This window comes from Branchiostoma lanceolatum, chromosome 10 (genome assembly GCF_035083965.1).
Source record: "Branchiostoma lanceolatum isolate klBraLanc5 chromosome 10, klBraLanc5.hap2, whole genome shotgun sequence".
Lineage (NCBI taxonomy): Eukaryota > Metazoa > Chordata > Leptocardii > Amphioxiformes > Branchiostomatidae > Branchiostoma > Branchiostoma lanceolatum.
The window spans coordinates 19,310,558-19,332,242 of NC_089731.1; the positions used below are offsets into that span (position 1 = coordinate 19,310,558).

Genomic DNA, 21,685 nt, shown 5'->3' on the forward strand with positions numbered 1-21,685 from the left:
GCGTTTCTATTTTACGATAGAGTCATTTTCAGTTTGCGGCAAACATTTACGACACTATGGATATATATGCTCCAGTTTGCGGCAGGTGGTTCATGCCCTTCACAACAGGCCACGTCTGCAACAGTCGCGTTCCTCCAGCTTTCTAACTCCGCAGAATTGATAAAATGGGGTAAAATGTGGATCCACAACAGGTTAAAGACTGTCCCTGGCGTGTTTTCGAGCACCTGGGCGAGGAGAATGCTGGCTATTTTGCTGGCCGTCAGCGTGGTCATCTGGTACATTGGGCCTTCAATTTTCGATATGGGAAGGCGAGCTTGGAACAAACCGGATCTTCTGTCGATTTGTTTAAGCGACAAACTTACACCATGGGTTCATGCTGCTCAAGAGTTGGATGCAGTGGTTACCCAGGGGAAGGAGAAGGCAGCCCAGCTTCCTTTCGTAGGGAACGGCAGGATAGGGTTCGTGCCAGGGGAGGGATTGTACATTGCTACTCCAGACAGGGACAATCCCCAGTACTCATCCCTCACATTGAAGGTGCCCTATGACCCCTCTATACAAGTGGCTGTAGAATCTCTCACAACCAAAAAGGAGTCTTCTGTGTTAGACTACAAACATGGCGTGTTCCATAAATATACATGTTACAAGAAGTCAGAAACTGATTCATTGTTGATGGAGCTAAAGGTAGCTTCTCATCGAACAAAACCAAGCTTGCTAGTTCAGGAGCTTCGTGTTGAAAACCCGACAATGTCACCACTGCTGGTCAGTGTAAAGCAGTCTGGCTCTGTTGGTTCCGACTCCCTTTTGCTACAGACCCTTACAGTCACGTTGGATGAGAAGAACCCACCTAAAGAATACATCCTTCTGAGTGGTACTGTCACCATGGTGGATGGCAGAGTTATTATGTTTGCCATGGCGACACCAAAGGTTTCTGAGGTGTTGAATGTTGATGAGAAGAGCGCTTTCACCTTTACCTTTGTCACGGCTGTCCATTACAGTGAGCCTGCACCAGTCATGGACAAGGACAAATTGGAGACAGTAATCAGACTTGTGAAAGATGACATAAAGGAGTATTTTCTAGCTGGCCCAGAGAACAGCAACCTCTTAGTTCAGCACAAATCAGCCTGGAGCAAAGTATGGGCATCTGGACTTCATGTTGATCCCAGAAAGGTCCTTCACATTCCCCACCCTTCCATTGTCAATTCCAGTATGTATTATGTCCTGTCCTCTGTCCAGGCACTCCTTCATCTGGATGGAATGGACCTTGCAAAGAGGAAACTACTTGAACAGCAATTATTGAAGCAGGAAAACTGTTTCTCTGGTCATCCAACCACACATGCACACAACTTGTGGCCAACAGTGAAACAGGAGTCAGATATTGCTGAGCTGTCCCACCTGTGGCAGCTAACCCTGTCCAAGAGAGGATGTGCGCCTCTGGTTGCAGCAGGGGCTGATGGTAAGTGGCAAAAGTGCAGGTGTTTATGGGGGTCCTAGTGTAACGGATAAGGTTTGAGGGTGTTTGGTATCTTAGTAGCCTGGTTTCAATCAAGCCCCGTGTCCGCTCGCCGCCTGTAACGGCTATCCACCCACGGGGAGGGGAGAGAAACCCCCGGACAGCTGGAGTTCGCGTTATACAGACTAGTATCGTAGCTCCTATCTTAGCGATATCATCATCATCGTTACCCCCCAGATAACCCCGCGAGGGGCAAAGTAGGGGGGGAGGAGGTCCCAGGCTAAGGCGGGCAGGCCTCCAGCCTGGCACGGTATGACTCAACGGTGGGAGCCGATACAACCGTGCTAGGCAGGGCGTTCCATTGTGGTATTGTGGCATGATTTCAGAGCCAAACCAGTCCGATTGCTATCCGTGAGTCGTGCATTTATTGATCCATACAATACCCAATACTAAATACTAACATATACAGGTCTAGGATAACAGGCTGAGCATACAATGTACGTAGATAGATGCTAGTAGGTATAAGTATAACAGGTCTAGGGTTACAACACAGGGTCTATATAGACTAACTGTTACGGTCATCACGCAAGAGCTAACTAAGTAAGAGGTGAACATACCTTGGTCCTAGGACCGCAACTCCAACTAACTTCTTAGACAAGTACATGCTCAACTCTGGTAACAGTGGGTAACTATCTGATTGGCTGCTCTCACCAACCAATCCCGGCTTACCTATATATATGTAAGCTCCTCCTCTCTAAGGTCTAGCTACTAATTACACTAATTATGCATATAACAACCTACTGAGCATCATGTACGTTACACTACAGTCAAACTTGCCTAGGCGACCACCTCTTCAACGCGACCACCTGGCCATGGCGACCACTTTTTCTCGGTTCCGAAAATTTTCCCCATAGGCACACGTATTAAGCGGCCTGCACAAGGCGACCACCCGTCCAACGCAACCGCGACCGCCACGAATTGGGACCGCACAGAGTACAATCCCTGCCCATGGCGACCGTTTTCCAGCGTGTGGTGACATCGGATTTTGCTGTCGGATTTCGCGGAAATGTTTATAAGACCTTGACGGACAAAAATATATGAATAGCATCGATTCCTCCATTAAGTGTTTTAATAAAACGTTCCAATTATAAGCATTGTAAATACAAAGGTTTGTGAATACTAGTACTTTAATATCGTTGTAAGTTGTGCCCATCGCAATCTTATAGTTATCCGCAAGCTCGGTTCGGAACTCAATTTTCAATACGTTCGCGTCAAAAATTCAGATTTCACAGAAATTACCATCCAATTCTTGCATTTTCAACAAAAATGTGTCTCTGTCTTACTAAATTCGGCCGGAAAATGACTTCGCGGAGGGCAAAACGTCTGTCGAAACATGTTTTTCCTTGGTCCGCGACACCATCTTGGTTTCAGCGCGGCATAATGCTGACCTTTCTAAAACATGACGCTTCTGTGTATGAACATTTAGAATACTCTCGTTATTGATGAAATATAATATTTTTATTTTCTTTTTATTTCTATGACTCTCACAAACCTTTATTGGGCGCTGCTTGCTTATAATCGCCGACGCTGTGCGTTCTGCTGCACTGTTACCTTTCCGTGTGGTCGGGAGCTCGGCGGGGGTATCACAACTTTCCGTTTTCATCCTTCAGTTGTCAGATCGAAAAAAAATTTGCCCCTTTTATCCAGCGGTCGCCGCCCAAAAGAAGGCTGGGATCAGCAGGTGTTTTCTAGAGATTTGTCTTAGGCCTTAAAACCTAGATTTTATGTGCGTGTGTGTACTCAAACGTAACGTGTGAATACGGGAGGGCGCTGCGAGATCATAGAGGCAGACATTTTTTTCAGTCAAAAGTATAACGAAAATTTGTACACGATGTAGTATACAAATATTACAACGATAACAGAAAATGTAATTTCTGTAGGATCTTTCTGTCAATGAGAATTGAACCTGGTGGGGGTCATGCTGTCTAAAATCATATAATTTTCCATCCATCTACGTAGTACACTGTATATATTGAACACCTCGACCTGGAAACACGTTATGAGTGGAATCCTCTTCATGTCCATCCTGTCCATCGCGACCGTTTTTGCTCGGTCCCCCGGGTGGTCGCCTTGGGCAGGTTTGACTGTAGTTACATTGAATTCAGGAACTTCTCTACACAGCCTTCAATCATTGCAATCTTGGCCTGAATTTGGATAGTGCAGGTTTTTGTCGGATTACATTGGTGTCATTTCCTATGATACCATGCTTTGGTGAATAAAGTGATACCCCTTTTACAAATCTGCAGTCACAGAGCTAGCATGTAGTATTCCATGATGAAACAAGAGCTTTTCAAAAAAGCTGGCGTTTCGGCTACGTTTATGAGTGTGAATTGTCTTTTCCCTTTACTTGAAGTAAAATCTGCCAGAGAAAGTCACTCAAGGGCTGTTGAGTCTATAAGAAAAATTGTCATTTTGGGAAAGGAGTACTGTTTTAATAGAGAAAGGCAGATTGGGGATGCAATTTTGAAGTTACGTCACTTAACTTAAGTGCTTTTGAAAAAGCTGGTCTTGGCCTACAACTTGTACTTATTTCTAAAATGTACAATAGGCTCATTATAAAAGCTATCAATGTAATTATGTACATGGCACGCAATAAAACATAAAATTTGAAAAAGCACCATTGAATCATCAGCACTATGGTAATTAAGTGAAATAGAAGTTCATAACAGCTAATAATAATATAAGGTTCTATCTAAAATGACTACCAAATGTCAAACAAATCAACAGCTACCTCATCCGTATTATTCTGGTTTACGCATTTACAACATTTCTTCCTTATTTTCCTGGATAATTTTGCTAAAATTCATGAAAATTCCCATATTTTTGTGCCGAGCGGCGTCACTTTCCACGTCCGTGTTGTCTGAATGAAGTCGATACTGTGGGTTGGGGTTTTGTTCGCGTGGAAAATTTTCGCGTTCGCGTGGAAAATTTTCGCGTGGAAAATTTGAAATGGAGAATCTATCTATAGGTTCAAAATATCAAAGTGATTTTATCATCAAATTTTTTCTCCCTTGGGAATAGACTTGAGTCCCTTGGGAATAGCACACACCACACCCTGCCCACACCCATGCAGGGAAAAAGTTTGCCAGTAATTTTGATCATTTGCTCGTTAAAATACGCTAATTAGTTGATCAGAAGGGAATTGAAGGTTTACAAGTCTAAGGTTTCACACCCAAAAAATTTCAAAGGATTTTTGCAATTTAAAAGATACAAAAAAACAAGTTGATTCCCAAGGGGCTCAAGTCTATTCCCAAGGGAGAAAAATTTTGATGATAAAATTACTTTGATATTTTGAACCTATAAATAAATTCTCCATTTCAAATTTTCCACGCGAAAATTTTCCACGCGTACGCGAACATTCTTCACGCGAAAAAAAACCGTTCCCGATACTGTGAACAATGGAGCATTTGCTACTGTAACAGAAAGGATCGCTGTTTTGCAAACAACATCAAGAGCCTCTGTTTACATCGGGGATAGAAGTTTAGTGGCGAGTGTTTTGCAAGAATCATCTTACCGCGCATAGGAGCCGCTGCACGGTATTTTCCATTACAATGAACAGAAAAATTTGAATGCCGGGTTTGGAATCTATGAAGTCCTGTTCATAAGACAACGGCCTTGTATATATTAAATGAATATTAAAAAATAACAAATATAAAATATTTCTTTCTTTATTAATGAAAAAATGAAAAAAATGATATTCATAAATATGATATTGATAGATTAATATAATATCAATATATATTTTTGATATTCAATGTCTAAAAAGAAAAAAAATCCATGCACGGACGCGAACCCGGATCTTCTGGGTCAGAAGTGCTACGCGTTACCAGATGAGCTAAGCTGTAGTGTGTATCACGGGTCTCTGTACGTAATGCTATAACCTCACTACATGGTATCATCTATGTCGATTTTTGGTCGTTTTCTTGACGAAATCATTTTTTTTCTTCTGCAATCTTGTGGTATAGATGTAATATGGTCATTTTTCAGGATATCAAAGTCCAAAACCACAATGCAATGATATTTCCGAACAGTTGTAGCAGTTACATGCGGTCGCCCTCCTATGTGTCATGCAAATCAAGCCTGCCTGAAATTTCTTGCTCACTTGCCATATAAGGCAACGGCTATACAAGAATTTTGGAATGTATTGCCATATAAGGTCATATGGTGTGCGACACAGTGTTGAACCAAGTACCATCGAAGCATGCTTCCTGCATGCATAGAAGGTAAAAGCCAAGACATTGCGTTTCGGCGCGAAGGCGCCAAAACGCAAAAAACAACACTTGAGACTGATAGGGATGCTTATGTCATACCTGGGCCAGGATACTCTCCAAGCAGAGGTTGGTGGGGAAGATTGTGACTGTTTTATCATATGCACCAAGAGTGGTGGGGAGAGCGGACAAAAAACGGGGCATATGATAAGACGGTCACAATCTTCCCCACCAACCTCTACTTGGAGAGTAGGCCAGGATGATGTTTGATACATGTGTTTCAAGTCAAGTCAAAGTCAAGTCAAGTCAAAGCCTTTATTATAGATCGGTCTATGTTTTACAGTATTGCACTGACTTCAAAGTTGTGGCTTCTTTTGAGTTATTCGAACTTGATTTGCTGCCAAAATGACCTGAAATTTGGTATAGATGTGACTTGAACAGATATCTAAAGGACTACATTCCCATTTTGGGCATAGACCACTTCAAAATGATTTATTTTGGGCTTTTTCGACAATATTTTGCCACTTCTGTCACTTCCAGTGCCATAGACAGTGTTGGAAGTGACAGCCGATGGGAGCACTGCATTTCAAAATGCGACCGCCTGATTTACCAATGGAGTTAATCAATTTATCTTGCATTTTTGGCTCAGGTGCGCTAGTATTCATACAAAATGTGGTATGGGACTGCCTAGGACATGTGCGCACAGTGCTTTGTTCACACTTTTGGCATATCACTTCAGAATTATTTTTCTCGATTGTGGGCTATTTTTAGAACAATGATACACATCTCCAGGAGGGCCTGCATGCCCTTTTAGGTAGAGCGTAATCAGTCGTTTTAATTTGACGTAGAGCGTTGCCGACCACTCCAATTCAACGTAGAGCGTAATCTGTGTATTTTGCGTTGAACATCATTGGCCACTTTAATTCTACGTGATGCGTAGTAGCTACCCACTTTAATTCTACGTAATGCGTAGTGGCTACCCGGAATTTAGCGTAAAACGAAGTTGATGAATTGTGCGCAAAGCGTTGTCAAACTTTTCCAACCTTGCTCTAACTCACAAACGAGTGTCATATCCGCAGTCTGTTTTGTTTTGCTATCCTCCCCTTCTACAAAATGGAACAATCCACCGAGTTCGTTCTCAATATCTTGTGCAATGGCAAGGCACATACAGTAGAATCCGCTTAACTGCACCACCCATTTGTCAGCGTTTTTGGTACAATTATCCGGCTGGTGCAATTATGCGAGATGCCCAGCTGGAGCGCACCACCATGGGCGAGGGGGTGTATTGTTAGTCAGAAACACTAGCACAAAGAAAACAGTCGAAATTATTCAGTTATTAACTTTATTTATTGACCCTTTGCTGAAAATAAAGAAATGACTACGAACCTGTTTTGATTTTGCATTCTTTCATTTTTCCATGCGATATACCGCATTACAACACACCAAGGAAATTACAGGGGAGGCATTCTGAAACATCGTCATGCCACTCATGGGATAACAGTACCTGTGTTACATTACGTAGAGTGCAGTTGTCGATTTACGTAAATCATGTACCGCCATGAAACTAGGAATTGAAACTGAAACTTGGTTACTGATTACGGGTGACCCGCCCGGGACATCCCATACGATTCCTATCAATGTAACTGTCAATGGAGACCGCCTTCTTTTGTTACTCAAAACAGTTTTAAACATATTGGCGGTATTGCGCCTTTACACCGGCAGGTATCGGCTCATTTGTACCGCGTTTGCCGATTTTAGCACACCTTTTCAGTTAACTTGTCGAGGATTTTTGGAAAAAATTGGTGCAGTTATCCGGCATTGGTGACCATGCGCGGTGCAGATATGCGGAGTCACTAACAATGCAGTGAATGGGAACTGGTTTTGGATATTGGGATTTGGTGCAATTGAATGGAAGGTGCGTTTATCCGAGGTGCAATTAAGTGGCTTCGTCTGTACAATGATCACATAGTGCGCTGGATAAGAGATTGTCTTGAATTTCCAAGCAGATGTAGCAGTTGGATTTGTTTTGAGCGAAGTTGGTGATGTTTTCACAGTACGTTGTGTGCGCTTTTACAAATCATGACCGGCCGGTACCCGACTTGCGAGACGGGTATCTGCTACACTTCCTGGTTGGATTGTCTTACCATCAATAAAGTTAAGGATGATCACTGGCCGTCTTGGAACATCTTGCGCAGAAGGCCATAGATTGAGATTTTAAGCCTCATGAACTGCAAGGCACTATCGGGCCTTACGAGGCTTTACTTGGCGGGAACATAAGTCCACTGGACCACGACTGGTCCACCATCCTGCTCTCCACTAAATGCATTTTCTGCGCTGCCACATACGATAAGGACTATAGACCTTGCGCCATATGGTATATGGCCTTTTTCTATTCTGCTAGCTAGCTAGTAACGTTACCTTTATCAAAAAAAATGTTCAAACTTCTCTTTCCGAGTAGCAAGTCCAAAGGCCGCTGCAGCAACACACTCAGAGGTGACCGCAAAGAATGATGAATGCATTCTCCCTTGTTAGTGCTGTTTGACAGCCTTCGATTCTTATTTTGAAGTCCTCAAAATGCAGGAACTGCCATTTCAGAGGGATGTATTTCGAAAATTTTCCGGGGGAGCATGCCCCTAGACCTCCTATAAATGTCGCACCTTTGGTGATCGGTTGTCTCATAATCTACACATTAAAAAAAACGAACACAATCCTGGCTACGAGCATGAGTAGAGCAAACTTTTGGAATCTAGACCCTCTGAAACGCTATTTCCTGCATTTTGAGGGGCAAATTTCTTGGTAGAATAAGCTTAGTTTAATGACATCTCTTTCAGTAAAAAATTACACAAGGGTTTCAGGCTTAATTTTGGGGGGAGGCGTGCCGTCGATCATCGCGGTAAGATCGAATGTTCACACACAAGCTACATTTCTATGTTGTATACAATCGGCAAAGAAAAGAAAATCAAGCACAACAAAACTTTATTACGTATCTACGTCCTACAAAAAATACACACAGAATAGGTCGGCAAAATTAAAATTTTTCAACACTTGTCCCGTATGCTCCCTGTGTTTATTGAACATAATGAGAAATTTGACACCCTACTTTGAGAAAGAACGCCATAAAGACGTCCATTTTTTTCTCCTATGTTTTCCACGGTAAATTTCTCCGGTAACTGCACTGAATGTCTTCAAAAGTTGTCAATTCAAGCCTTCAAACAGCCGCTTTGTCGTGCGATCCTTGCGATCCCCGCCATTCCTCTAACATCTCGCAAATTCACGCTTAGCTGAAATCACGCGAGTAGCGAGACTCGCATGTCATTGGTCGGTATTTCTTGACGCGACGGAGACGACGCACTGTGATTGGTGGAATAGAATATCTGACGCCTGTTTACCATTTCTTACGGGAAGAAAGCGCATTCAACTCAGCCGCCGCGGCTTGAAACTTTAATAATGTTTTACAGATTACAGAAAGCCTGATAGCTATAGGAATATTTCTGAATTTTTAGGCTTCTTTGATAACAATAACTGATGGTGAACCGAGAGGGACAAAACATAAATAAACGTCAGCCCCATGCGACCAGCCAAAACTGTGGGGAGGGCGGCGCATGACGCCGAGTTTTCGGCGGCCACCAAATACTAGTATCCACCACGGCGCTCTTTGTGTGGCTGGGGTTGTCGCCGGCGGGCATTAGAAATGATCTAGATCGCCCTCATCGCAATTTTCCGGTGATCCTCTGGAGTTTTTGCAAAATTCTAAATTCTGTCTAAATATCTTTACACACCTATTTTTGTCCATCAAAAATGACGGGTTGGGCAAAAAATTTGTCCGTCATGAGCGACAAAAACCCGTCAAATGACGGGAGGACGGGCGCTGGCGAGAACACTGAACCAAAATGATGTGAAATTTGGCATGTGTCTGCCTTGGTCATGTACACAGGCCCTCATTCAAATGTTTGGTATACAGCCCTTCAAAACTATTTTTGAAAAAAAACAAAACTTTTTCGTTATTTCTAAACAAAGAATGTATACTCTTGAATCATCCATTCAAGCGTATGGGTGTCACATTTTTATATTTCACCCATACTATGGTTGAAATATGTTGTTTTTGTTCATGTTCTTCTTCTCCTGTCAAATCTTCACATATATCATTCACCGGGGTTAATCTTTTTAAATTCAATTTTGGACTGGATTGATTATGGAAGAGTGCATTTTTTAGCTGGTATTTGAACTGGTCTATTTTACATGAGGATGGTGCTGGAAGAGTCAATGCTTGAACGAGGGACATTTTCGTAATTATATGAAAATGTGCAATTATGCAAAAGTCCATTTGTTTAAGTGGATGTGGTTTTCGACTGGTCCATATTGTGTGGAGGCGCCACTGGAAGAGTCCATTTCTGTATGGAGGGACTTATTGTTTTTAAACTCAATTTTGGACTGGGATGATCCATTTTTTGAGTGGAAGTATTTTAGAATGGTCCACTATGTATGGGGTTGCATGTGGAAGAGTGTTCTTACATAGGGGGTCAAATTTGGGAAATCTCTATTTCCGAGTGGGATGACTTTGTAATAGTTTTGGGCAGAAGTATTTTCTTATTATGTCATGCCTGGGCCTGATACGGGTGTTCCGGACCGTAGGATAACTATCCGGATCACATAGGGTTCGGAAGTGTTATCACACAGGCTTCCATAGAATATTTCGAACGCATTTCGAGCGCGCCGGTGGTGCGGCCGTCGGAAATTCGAATACCGGATTCGGAGATTGGAATCAATGTTGCTACAGTTTCTTGTTCGAGGACACAAAACTCCCTCAACTTCTGGCGCATTCCGCATTGAAATGTATGTTTTCGCGGGTGGGTATGACCAAGGTATGACATAAATAAAATACAACACGTTGTATTCCGCATCACCCTAGGTCTCAGCCCTCCCGCGGGTCGGATCGCCCTCCGGCCTACGGCCGTCGGGCGATCCGACCCGCAGGAGGGCTGGTACCTCGGGTGATACGGAATACCCCGTGTTGTATTCTATATATATCTCAATTTGCCCAAGTATTATTTTGGGACAGTCTATTTTCGACATGGGGAGGAGTATGGGCTAAACATGTTGTATTTGCTTGCAAATGTTGCCTTTCTAGTTATTTTCAATTTTAGCGACAAAAAAAAAAATCATGAAAACAGAAGGCTGGGGTGAAAACTTGCACCTGACCCTGTTCACTCCCTGATACTGTGTGCACCAAAGTAAAAACATTCCTCTGAGATTCTGTTTTCATGTTGTTTTTCCAACCTCGCATTTTTTTATCTTTTTTTATTCCGTTAACCAGGAAAATAAATTGGTGTGGCGGCTGTGGCCTAAGCTACCTGCAAACTGAATATCATGGAAATCTGTTGTTCCTTTGTTCAGTTATTCTCCTTGGAAGATTTTGACAAAAACGCCCCTGCAGTTCCAGAGCAAGCTGCTAGGGAGTCCGAACCAACAGCACTTCTGCCTTACATCACAAGCTTGTAAGGTGTGATGAAAAATGTTAGTAGAAAAATATCAGATAAAATGGCACAGAAGGCAAGCGGCGGTTGGAATTGGGTATATTTCTAGATATTCCTACAACACTACAAAGTCGCATTCATACATGATGAATATTGCTGTGCAGTGTAAACAGGTAGATTCAACTTAAATATGATGTAGAAAAATAACCAAAAACAGTGAATTTTGTTTTTTGTTCGATCACAATACGCCCCTTTAAAGACTCCTTGGTCTTGTCCATTTAGTTCAACACTGGAGAAATTTTATAAGCCCCCTCTATTCAGTGGTAAGTCTATTCAAACATGTGTAACTGAGAAATAGAGGGACATTGCTAAATATAAAAGTTATGCAAATGAAGACCTAATTTGTATAATTTATGAGAAAATACTGTAATTCCATATTGGTAGATAACTGGAATTTCATACTTGTGGCATTTGCAAGTTATGTGAATGTGAACATCATTAAATTAAATTATGATAATAAGGACCTCAATTGCATAATTGATTATAAATGTTAGCATAACTTCTTTGTTCATACTTTGAACAACTTCTGTTATTTGGGTGCAGAAGATGATCAACAGGTATGATTTATAAATGATAAGAAACACTCATGATACGTCAGTCATAAAGGTTAAAATCATTTGGCAAAGGTATGAGGTGGTGGAACTCTAGTTTGTAATTGTTAAATACAGGGCTGTGTCAAGGACCCGTCCTGCCGTCCCGGGATGGAAATTTACTTGTTGGGATGGATAAAAATTTCATCCGATCCATCCCAAAAATGTTCGTAAGCTTAGAATGACAGATATATACAATGACAATAATAGTCTTCTAAATTTCAATGCAGTTGATTTTTGCCTTTTCCCTTCGCAATGAATCAACCATTTATTATGATCGCCTTCCAAAACATGCAATAGATAAACATTGTTGCACCCAGCCCCGGCATATGGAGATGTTAGGAGATCAGAGATTATCGAAGGGTGCTTTCTGCGTGGCACTTACAATGTAATGTGCTACTGGAAGTGGGAGGGCGGGAACTGGGCATTATGATATCCTACCTCAGTTGGGTCACTTTCTTGTCTGATTAAGCACCAAAGTCCAAACAGACACAAACTACATGTAATGATGTGTGGGCAGTGTTCGAAATACCCGTCTGCAGTCTGCAATTTGCAGAAAGGTTTTCAAGATTGCAGAAGAAAAATTAAACAACGTGCAATTTTGCAGAATGAAAAAAAATCAGGCTCCGGATTCAATGGTTCTTAATCTAGCAAACTAGCCGCGCTGTAAATAAACTGAAACCTGTGCCACGCGAACCTGGCGGCATTCCGGTGACCGGTGCGTCATGGAAATTGGGACAGATTCACACCTTCTTGTTTCGTCACTTTCTGTGATAAATTCAGGGACAAATCATGGGAGAAAATTTCAAATTCGTGCATTTCTTAAACTTGCTAATCGCTCGTTCTCAATGAAATGTGCAAAATAGCATTTTTAGGGTCGAAAAATTGATCAGCTCATTTTCCAAGCAAACCTACCTCATTTTTAGCTGAACATCTCCTTTTATGATCCCCAAAATATGACAGCTAATCTGTCACGGGAAATTGCCGAAAATTTTTAAGCTTTGATCAGATGTCCTTTGAGTTTACCCATATTTTTGCGGAAAAAATGTTGAACATCAGTAATTAGATTTTTCAATTTTGGAGCTTTCGTGTCGTGACATCGCCTTCAAACCCTATAGTTGAGGAGTCAGTATCTGTGGTAAAACGTCTGTCAAATTTAGTGCCGTGCGGACGATTGCTGTATAACTGTTTCATTCAGGATTGATATTGTCTGGATTTGTTTTTGCATTTCGACTTGTTTGAGATATTTACCAGAGACAGAATCTGATAGTTCTTGCAAAATGTTCCATCCTCCGTTGATCCGAATAATTTAACTCTTACAACATCTATAACATACTCAATGTTGCGAACTAATACTGCGTAGGAGCAGTAAAGCATTTGGAGCAGAGGGGGAATCGCGGAAGAACGGTAACGGAGATTACATACTGTCGCCAAAAGGCGTGTTCACCAGACGTAAGTCGCCAAGTTGTAATTGATCGACTTCTGATTTTTTCTCTTCTTCAAACATATCAAAGGCTATATTATTATTAGATTACTTGTTGTCTGGAGGTTTAAAAAGAATTCAACTTTGGAAACAAAATCTGGAAGAAAGAGTAGAAAATTGGAATATGATAACCCTACAGGGAGTTTGTCTCAGTTGAATCTATACTTTTCTATTCTAGTTCAAACGCTTTTGCCTTAAGGTGCACAACTACAAAAAGTTCTGCGCCAGGTTATGTATTTTCCGCAACAGATGTAATCTCCGGTAACGGAACTTACTACAGTAAAACTTCGGCTTTTCCATCAAAGAGATTTCCGTTTTTGCGTTCCATCTTTAATTATTAAAAGGACGTATACGTATGTACGTGCATTTAGAAAATGGGCAGCGTTCCTACACCAGGCCTTGTTAACAACACAGAGAGCATCAAACAATGGTAACGGAGATTACATTCATTACTGTGCTGTCATTTGTTCGAGGAGGTGGTTCCTTTTAAAAGCCACAAAAGCTTTAAGTCGTCATAAAAACGACAGGTTGGCACCTTATATGTGGTATATCTTAATGTCAGGAACGTCTTACTTTAAACGGTAACGGAACTTACCGTTTTGGGCGACAGGCATAAACCACCTTGCACAGCGTACAAGAACAGTGACAGGACCGATCTGATATGATTTGTCGGAGGGCCTTATTTTAGTAGCTGGATTCACCAGTTAACCGGTCATTCTCTGAACTGAATTATTACATTCTCGGCTGCTTTTTACATTTTGCATGTCTCCGCAGGCAACAGCCGTTTTTTATGACTATTTAGGGCAACCCATTGCCATAACTTTTTCTAAGTCAAAACCCATAAGTAATTTTGAGGTTCATTTTTCGTGAAACATGATATGTGTTGTGGGAAAGTGAAGAAAGCATTGATGGTGCCCTTAATTTGGCTCATATCAAGTTGTAAAGGCTGGCGACAGCAATTTGTACATTCAAATGAGAACGAGCATAATCTCCGTGGCCACAATCTCAGGGTCGGCAGAAGTCTGTAAAACAATTCCCGGATGTTTCTAGCGTAAATGTGCCGAAGGAAGCATGTCTGTTGCAATTTCTTCAGAGCCCGAACTTGGGACATTACAGTAGTAAAGAAATGGTGGCCACTGCATCAGCCCATGGTTTTTTTAAGCCCAGATGACAGCGATGAAGTTGAGAACTGGGATAGCTCTAGAGCACCGCCTTGTGAGCAAGGAGAAGGTGGAATGTTTTCTAGATCTCCTGCGCCAAGACGGTGGGGGAGGGGGCGGTGCCCATGTGCACGAATGTTGTTGCATTGGGCGACAAATGGCTATTGACCTTTAACTCCTTAAAGATGAAGCTCATTTCATAATAATAGATATCTGGAACCTTTACTTCCACCCATATCTATGAATGAAAATGAACTACATGTACAAGAGAGTGACTCCTTCCGACTTCTTGGCCTTATCTTCTCCAAGGCCTAATGTCCTTGAGAAGTTACTTAGATTCCATTGCTAAATCTGCAGCAATGAAAGTAGGTTCCCTTCTCCGAGCTATAGTCACTATCTTACTCCCGAGAGTACTTTACCTTTACAAATCCTCCATTCGTCCCTGCATGGAGTACCCATCTCTGGGCTGGAGCTCCAAAAGATTGCCTACACCTTTTAGATCAAATCCAACAGAGAATCTGTGTGGTCATTGGTCATTGTTTGGCTTCAAAACTGGACTCCCTTCCTCACAGACGAAACATTGCCTCCCTGTCTCTTTTCTATAGATACTTCCATGGCCATTGTTCCGATTAACTTTCACTACTTCTCCTACCAGATAATTTTTCAGCGCACCACCAGGTTCTCCTCTGACTCACACCACTGTACTATACAACTACCAGCCTCTGTCATTCTACAGTAACAGCTTTTTTTCACATTCAGCAAAACTTAGTGGAACTCCCTCCCAGCCCACTGCTTTCCCCTGGATTATAATGACAATGACAATGAAGTTTATTGCATATTCATGCCCAACATAGGGCTAAATGCATTACAATATCCAGAGGATACTAAGAAAACTATGCTATGCTTAAACTATGATTTACATGCTTCTTCTCTCTTCTTGAAACATTTGTAGGCAAGTTCACAGAGTTTTTCCATTACATCGTAATTAGCTGTTGACATTACATGTGCGAACATTTCCTCCTTTGTTAAATGTGCATATCTTCGGTCTGGCAATATGTCACTAACAAGAGAATTGCGTATATCTTTATAAAGAGGGCATTCTAGAACAAAGTGTACTTCATTTTCTATATAGTTCTCATTACAAAATATACATAGTCTGTCATTAGGAGGAGTCCGGTTATATCTACCGGACTCCTCCTAATGACAGACTATGTATATTATAACCTACAAACCTTCAAAACAAACAAACGACACTATTTCTCATCTTAGCCACAGTTCAATGCTAAAGAAGTGGCCCCCTACGTCCTTGCATTGAGCGAGATCTTTAAAGATTGAAAATTTCAAAAAATCTTTGTTCTGTGTGCTGTTAGTTAAAGCAGGGTGCAACACGGGGGCAGGATATTCACATAAGCCGTATAAGGGTCTTGTAGCACATAAGAAGTACAGGTAGATGTTAATTGTTGCACTGTTTTTTACTTGACACATAGACAGGCAGCATTTGCGAGCAAATACAAAATATTTCACCCATCTCCCTCCCCAAGCCCAATGGATAGTGACAAAATTGATTTTTTTGTTTTTTTAAATCAGCCCCCGTACGAGAATGGACTCTTCTGGCAGCACCTGTAAAATGGACCAGTTCAAAAACACTTCCACTCAAAATATTATCACCCATCGGAAATGATTTTTTTCTAAACTCCCCCACATGCAAGTATGGACTCTTTCAGCACCATCCCCATTAAGATAGACCGATCCAAAAACCATAAAAAATTGAATTTTGACAAATGTTCCTTTGTGCTCCCCTGTGCAAGAATGGACTCTTCAAGAGTACAAATTTGGTCTAAAAATGCTCCGAAATCCCGGAATAAATCATTCTGGAGTGGTGTATGCTAAAAGTGTTTAACTTAATAAAGTCCTGTGAGTATGTGTCCAATGCACCCTATATCAAAATTTGCCTTGGACATACGTTGATCTCCGTGAAAATTCTGCTTATGTAGCGTAGGTAAATCGTATTTTTCGCTGTTTCACATCAAACCAGCACGGCAAGCTGGTAGCCGGGCACCTTGTTTTTTGCTCATTATTATGCATATTTACCGCTTGTTCTTAGTGCTGATTGGTTCATGTCAGATAAACCTATGTTCTGATTGGTTGGTTGATTGCAAGATTTCATGGAACCACATGGCGGGGATTTCCCGAGCAGTTCTTGCAAAAATAGATTGTGTTTGTGACGATTGAAGCAGTTTTGTAGCGACATTCGTAACAATATTGATTTTGAAAAATTAACCAAGCCTTTTCTGATGGTAACCTTCCCAACCAGGTGGAATTGGACGAGGTCTGGCAGGAAATTGTGGTGTAATGTTTCCATGCACGGCAGCAAATTAGTGAATTGGCCAGCCGACTCGCGGCAGACACTTTCGTGTTTGATTGCCAAATTGTTCTGACCGGGACTACCTTTCGCAAAGGAAAATGATTGATCCTGCCAAAACACGAACACAAAAAAAGCGTGAACTGTTGTTTTGTAGCTTTCTTTGCTAAGAATCTCATACTTTGAACAACTTGTGTTATTTGGGTAAAGAAGATTATAATCTGACAGAATTTATGCAAATTAAGTCCTTATTTGCATGATAAATGGGAAATATTTATGATATGCCACTCGAAAAGGCTAACATCTGCCAGTGAAGGTATGGGGTCGCGAAACTCTTACTAGTTCTTTTTTTTTGTAAATCCTTCACTCCAGACTATTTGGGGGGAAAAATTGTCATATTTTTGTTGCCGTCGCTCCAATTTTTTTCTGAATAAATCTGACAATCAACAAATAAAATTGGTGTGGCCTGATGTTGAAATGGTAAAGCTACAACTGTGTGTTTCATGTTTGTTGTTGATATCCCTGTGTAAATGTAAGGTTTAACAGTATGTTTGATAAAACTCTTTTACACAAAGAGAGTCATTTTATTTAACACTCCGAATTATTTCCCAAACACCATTTTTAGAAAGATTAATACATGCATTTGTATATGTAAATTAACGTCCCGTCCCCCCACTCCTGGATTGGGACCTGGACTTGACTGTCGCCAACTTGCCATTTTTACCAATAGGTATGAAAGGTGCAGACAACAACATACATGTATACCCCGTAATATGTATTGCAGGTATGCTGGAGGCAATGATCCTCAGTTTTGGAGGGTTACAAATTACCCGTGACCATCTGGCCTTCAACGGAGATCCTGACATCCTGCGCAGCAACATTGCCTTCCATGACATCCGGTACAACAGCAGTCATATCAACCTTACTATCCTGATGGAAGACGATGGCCAGGCAACTATGCACGTTTCTGTGGACAGTCTCAACAATGCTGTGCTGTATGCATGTGAGGCGGGATGTCTTAGTGAGCCTGTGTCCCTAACTTCAACAATTACTGAGTTCTCAGTGAAGGTGACCAAGCCTTTAACATCCTTGCTGTACATAGCACCCAGTAGACGCCATCTTCTTGATATCAAGAGAACCATTCATGTGAAAGAAGTTATAACACATCTTGATCATCTTGAAAAGTTGTCAGGTCCCAAGACAGGACTGCCCCCAGTTTTCTGGGTCAGCATTGCTTTTCTGATTGGACTGTTCCACCTCTTTTTGATTAAATTGATATACAATGAAGTTTGTGGTGCTGGTGCAGCTCGAACTAGTACTAAATATAGTGCATAAAACAGGCTGGTCATTTTCATGGGCTTAATGTTTGTTTAAAAGATAAATATTCACAAATTTAAAGTAGAATACAAGATTGTTGAATGTTAGAAAGGTACAGTTTGTTCCAATTTGTCAGCCAATGGATATTTTTACCTGTAATGAGGAAAATATTGAATGAATGAATGAAGACCTTCATTGTACATTTTTGCCCCACGAGGCTAAGCACAGGTTGCATGTTAGCAATCATAATTATACATATACATATAAAAAATATGTTAACAATCATACATTTACATGAACACATGAACGTCTAGTCTATTGATGTAAGAAAAGTTGGCACGAAAACTGCAAGTGTTTGCAACTGTTCCAGAAAAAGAAATTGTAAATTGGAGCTCAGGTAAACAAGCAAGGAATTCTGGTATACAAATATGTATATTGAAATATACAATATAATATTGAAAACAGTGGACTACTATATTGAAATCTTGATTCAAGCACAAATGTCAATCCATCTCAGCTCATAATATACTCTCAGACTGGTAGATGAGGTAAACCCAATAGTGTGGTGTAAAAAAATGAAGACGTTAGTGAGTGAGTGAATGTTTCATTTGGTTGTTTTCATTTTCACAAATTCTTTGATAAAACTTTTATTTAAAGGAAGACTGGTTCAGTAAGTTAATGTAATGTAGATGAAATATGAAGAAAAAAATGCATGCATTTGAGTAACTTTTATAAATAATCATAGATGGTAGTTGCCCAGTTGTGCTGCGCAAACATATTTTGTAGCCAGCCCAAAGATGTAGTCGGCTTGTTTTGAAATTATAGTAAACATTTCTCAGCCGGTTACTGTGGTTAACCCTTGTCCTGCTGGATTTCCAGAGCAAAAATATACCCCCACTGCTGAAGTGCCCAGACACCTTTGAAAGGGTACTAGTTTGATATTGCTCATTTTTAGTTTCTTCGCTTTACAACAACTGAGCGGGTGCAACATTCGCATTCTAGAAATACCTTGAACCTGACAATGGTCAGGGCTAGCATACAGAACAAGCATGGGCCCGACATTGAATTAGTTATCCCACACAATTTTCTCATGTTCTTAACCCCTTAACAGGAGGAGGCCTAAGTCCAACTACACAGCCAGCTGCAGTACCCACAGAAAATGTCAGGTGAACCATTTTCAAACTTGACCTCCGTTCCCACAACCGCTACTCACCTACCAAAAAAATCATGAAGGTCCATCAACATTTCTGTCAGTTTTGTTGCCTTCATACAAACACACAAACATGCAGAGTCCGCTGCAGTACTGTAGAAAAATGCCAGGTGAACCATTTTCAAACTTGCCCTTCATTTCCACAACGACTACTCACCTTCCAAAAATCATTCATCAAAGGTTTCTCAAGTTATGCTCTTGACATACATACAGACCCAGCCCACAGCTGGCGTAACCCAAAATATATTAACCTTCTTGGCGAAGGTAACAAACCAGTGCAGCTGTTGTACTGTACAACTGTGTACCTGATATTGAGATGAGATTCATTTTATGCCATAGAATGAATTTTTGCCGTTGTTCCGATTTTTTGAATTCAAGAAACAGTGAAGTAAGAAATGTTGGTGTGGCCAGTAATGTGCTAATTTTTGGATCATCGCCGCATGCCAAAACATCACTTATTTCAGTGGATAATCCACATCTGATTGCAGTCTCATATATTTGATGCCCCAAAGAAACATAAATTTTAACTAGTCATGAGTGCTAATTTATGGCAGATATGATTTAATTTGATTATGTACATAATGTGGACCTGGTTGTTCAATATGAGATGTTGATATTCTATGTTTTGGTCCAATATAGAAAGTGGTGTTTATGTATATTTTATGTGTTTGTGGATAATTTTCATTAGTTACATCATATTGATATGTAGGAACAGCTGTTTTGAGAGTAGCAAGGAGTGGATACTGATTACTTAGTTTGAATTGATAGATATAGCATAGGGAAGTAATCATTTAAAGCCAGGTATTTCTTACCTCTGCCAAGCAGGTTAGACTTTATAAGGTGATCATTTGTGATTTGTTATGGTGTATACAGTAGTACTCCTGGAAAGATTTTCATAATTTTTGGTCTCAAATTAGGTCTAATAAAGAGGTTTTCAGACCCACTGGGAGATTTGTTGTATGAAATTAGCAGTATGGAACTATAATATTGTCTCCTTGATTATGCAATGTAGGTTCATTTGCATAATTTGAATCTATCAATAGTTCTCTCTTTCTCAGGTATATGTTTGAAAAGTTATTATGGAACATTGGAGCGGTATGCCTAAACACCTCACCCGAACTCACCCAAACTCATCCGAGTCTAATATGCAGTGTACACAGGGCAAGGACTTTATGTGACGCTCTGGATACATTGTCTATGCAAGTAATATCTATGAATCGAAAATATTCAGCAGGTCTTAAGTATTTACCAGTTTTTGCATGTTACCCTCTCGTTCCAAGACGAGAAGGCATGTCTGGCCGCCATATTGAATTCTCATTGTTGGGGTCCACTTAGGTCCGCTTATATCTTTTTTTAATTTGACAGATGACAGGACAATAAGACGATGTACACAAAGTGTTTTTCAGCCTCAAATCACAAGCACGTACATGTATTTGTTATCTTGGAAACTAACGGAAAAACATGATTAATATAATGAGATGCAAATCAGGTCATTCTTTACATGATTACTAGTAATGAGAAAAAGTTGAAATTCCCTTCCAATTTGCTATTTTTTGGATGCCGACCTATATACGAGGACACTGCCAACATGTTTGGGTTAACATTACTATGTGGGCAGTGCTTTTCACAATGGCGCTTCAATACATTATCATATGAACTGAGAACTGTATATCAATATTTATACAGGGCCCCACTATCCTAGTTGGGGCTGGCATCTCCCATTACATTTTACCTTGCTATCGTCGAATTTGTAGCATTAGAAGAACTTCTAATCGAGGATCAAACTATGAAATACATGTAGTGGTTCTTTTCCACTGTAAAAATCTTCAAGATAAAAATAATACTTGAAGTGGCCTGGGTGAAATGTCAGGTTGACCAGAAGAAACAAGCTTAGCTAAGAAACTCATATGTATATTTGAACACAAACTTATCGTGGCAGTGTGGGGTTCGCGAAGAGCAAAGTAGCCTTCTAACAAAGAAGACTTTGGGTATAATAATGGCTAAGCATGCATTATTAGTAGGCGACTGATTATATGTCTATATATTCAGGTTAAATTGCACTGACAGGCCTTCTGGCAGGTGACCTAGTTTGCTGGGAGCGCTGGCATGGGACCTCCCTGGAGGACCCAGACACATGTGGAACATTACTTGGCCTGGTGTAGAAAGCAGGGCTCTGTTTTGGGGTATAGGTTTGATAAAAACCGATTGATATGTCGATTATGAAAATAAGGACATAATTTGCTTAATTGATGAGAAAATGCCATGATTCCAAAGTTGTAAATAACGGTAATTTGATACTTGCATTCGGAAG

The 21,685-nt window shown here is 40.8% G+C and overlaps 1 protein-coding gene across 1 annotated transcript; it reads left to right on the top strand.

Annotated features, from left to right (window-relative positions):
* Positions 1 to 66: 66 nt before the first annotated feature.
* Positions 67 to 20,317, top strand: LOC136443263 (uncharacterized protein KIAA2013 homolog). Its single transcript, XM_066440430.1, has 2 exons — positions 67 to 1,453; positions 17,632 to 20,317. The coding sequence occupies exons 1-2, from the start codon at positions 67 to 69 to the stop codon at positions 18,180 to 18,182; spliced, it is 1,938 nt and encodes a 645-aa protein (XP_066296527.1). The 3' UTR covers positions 18,183 to 20,317.
* The last annotated feature ends 1,368 nt before the right edge of the window (positions 20,318 to 21,685 follow it).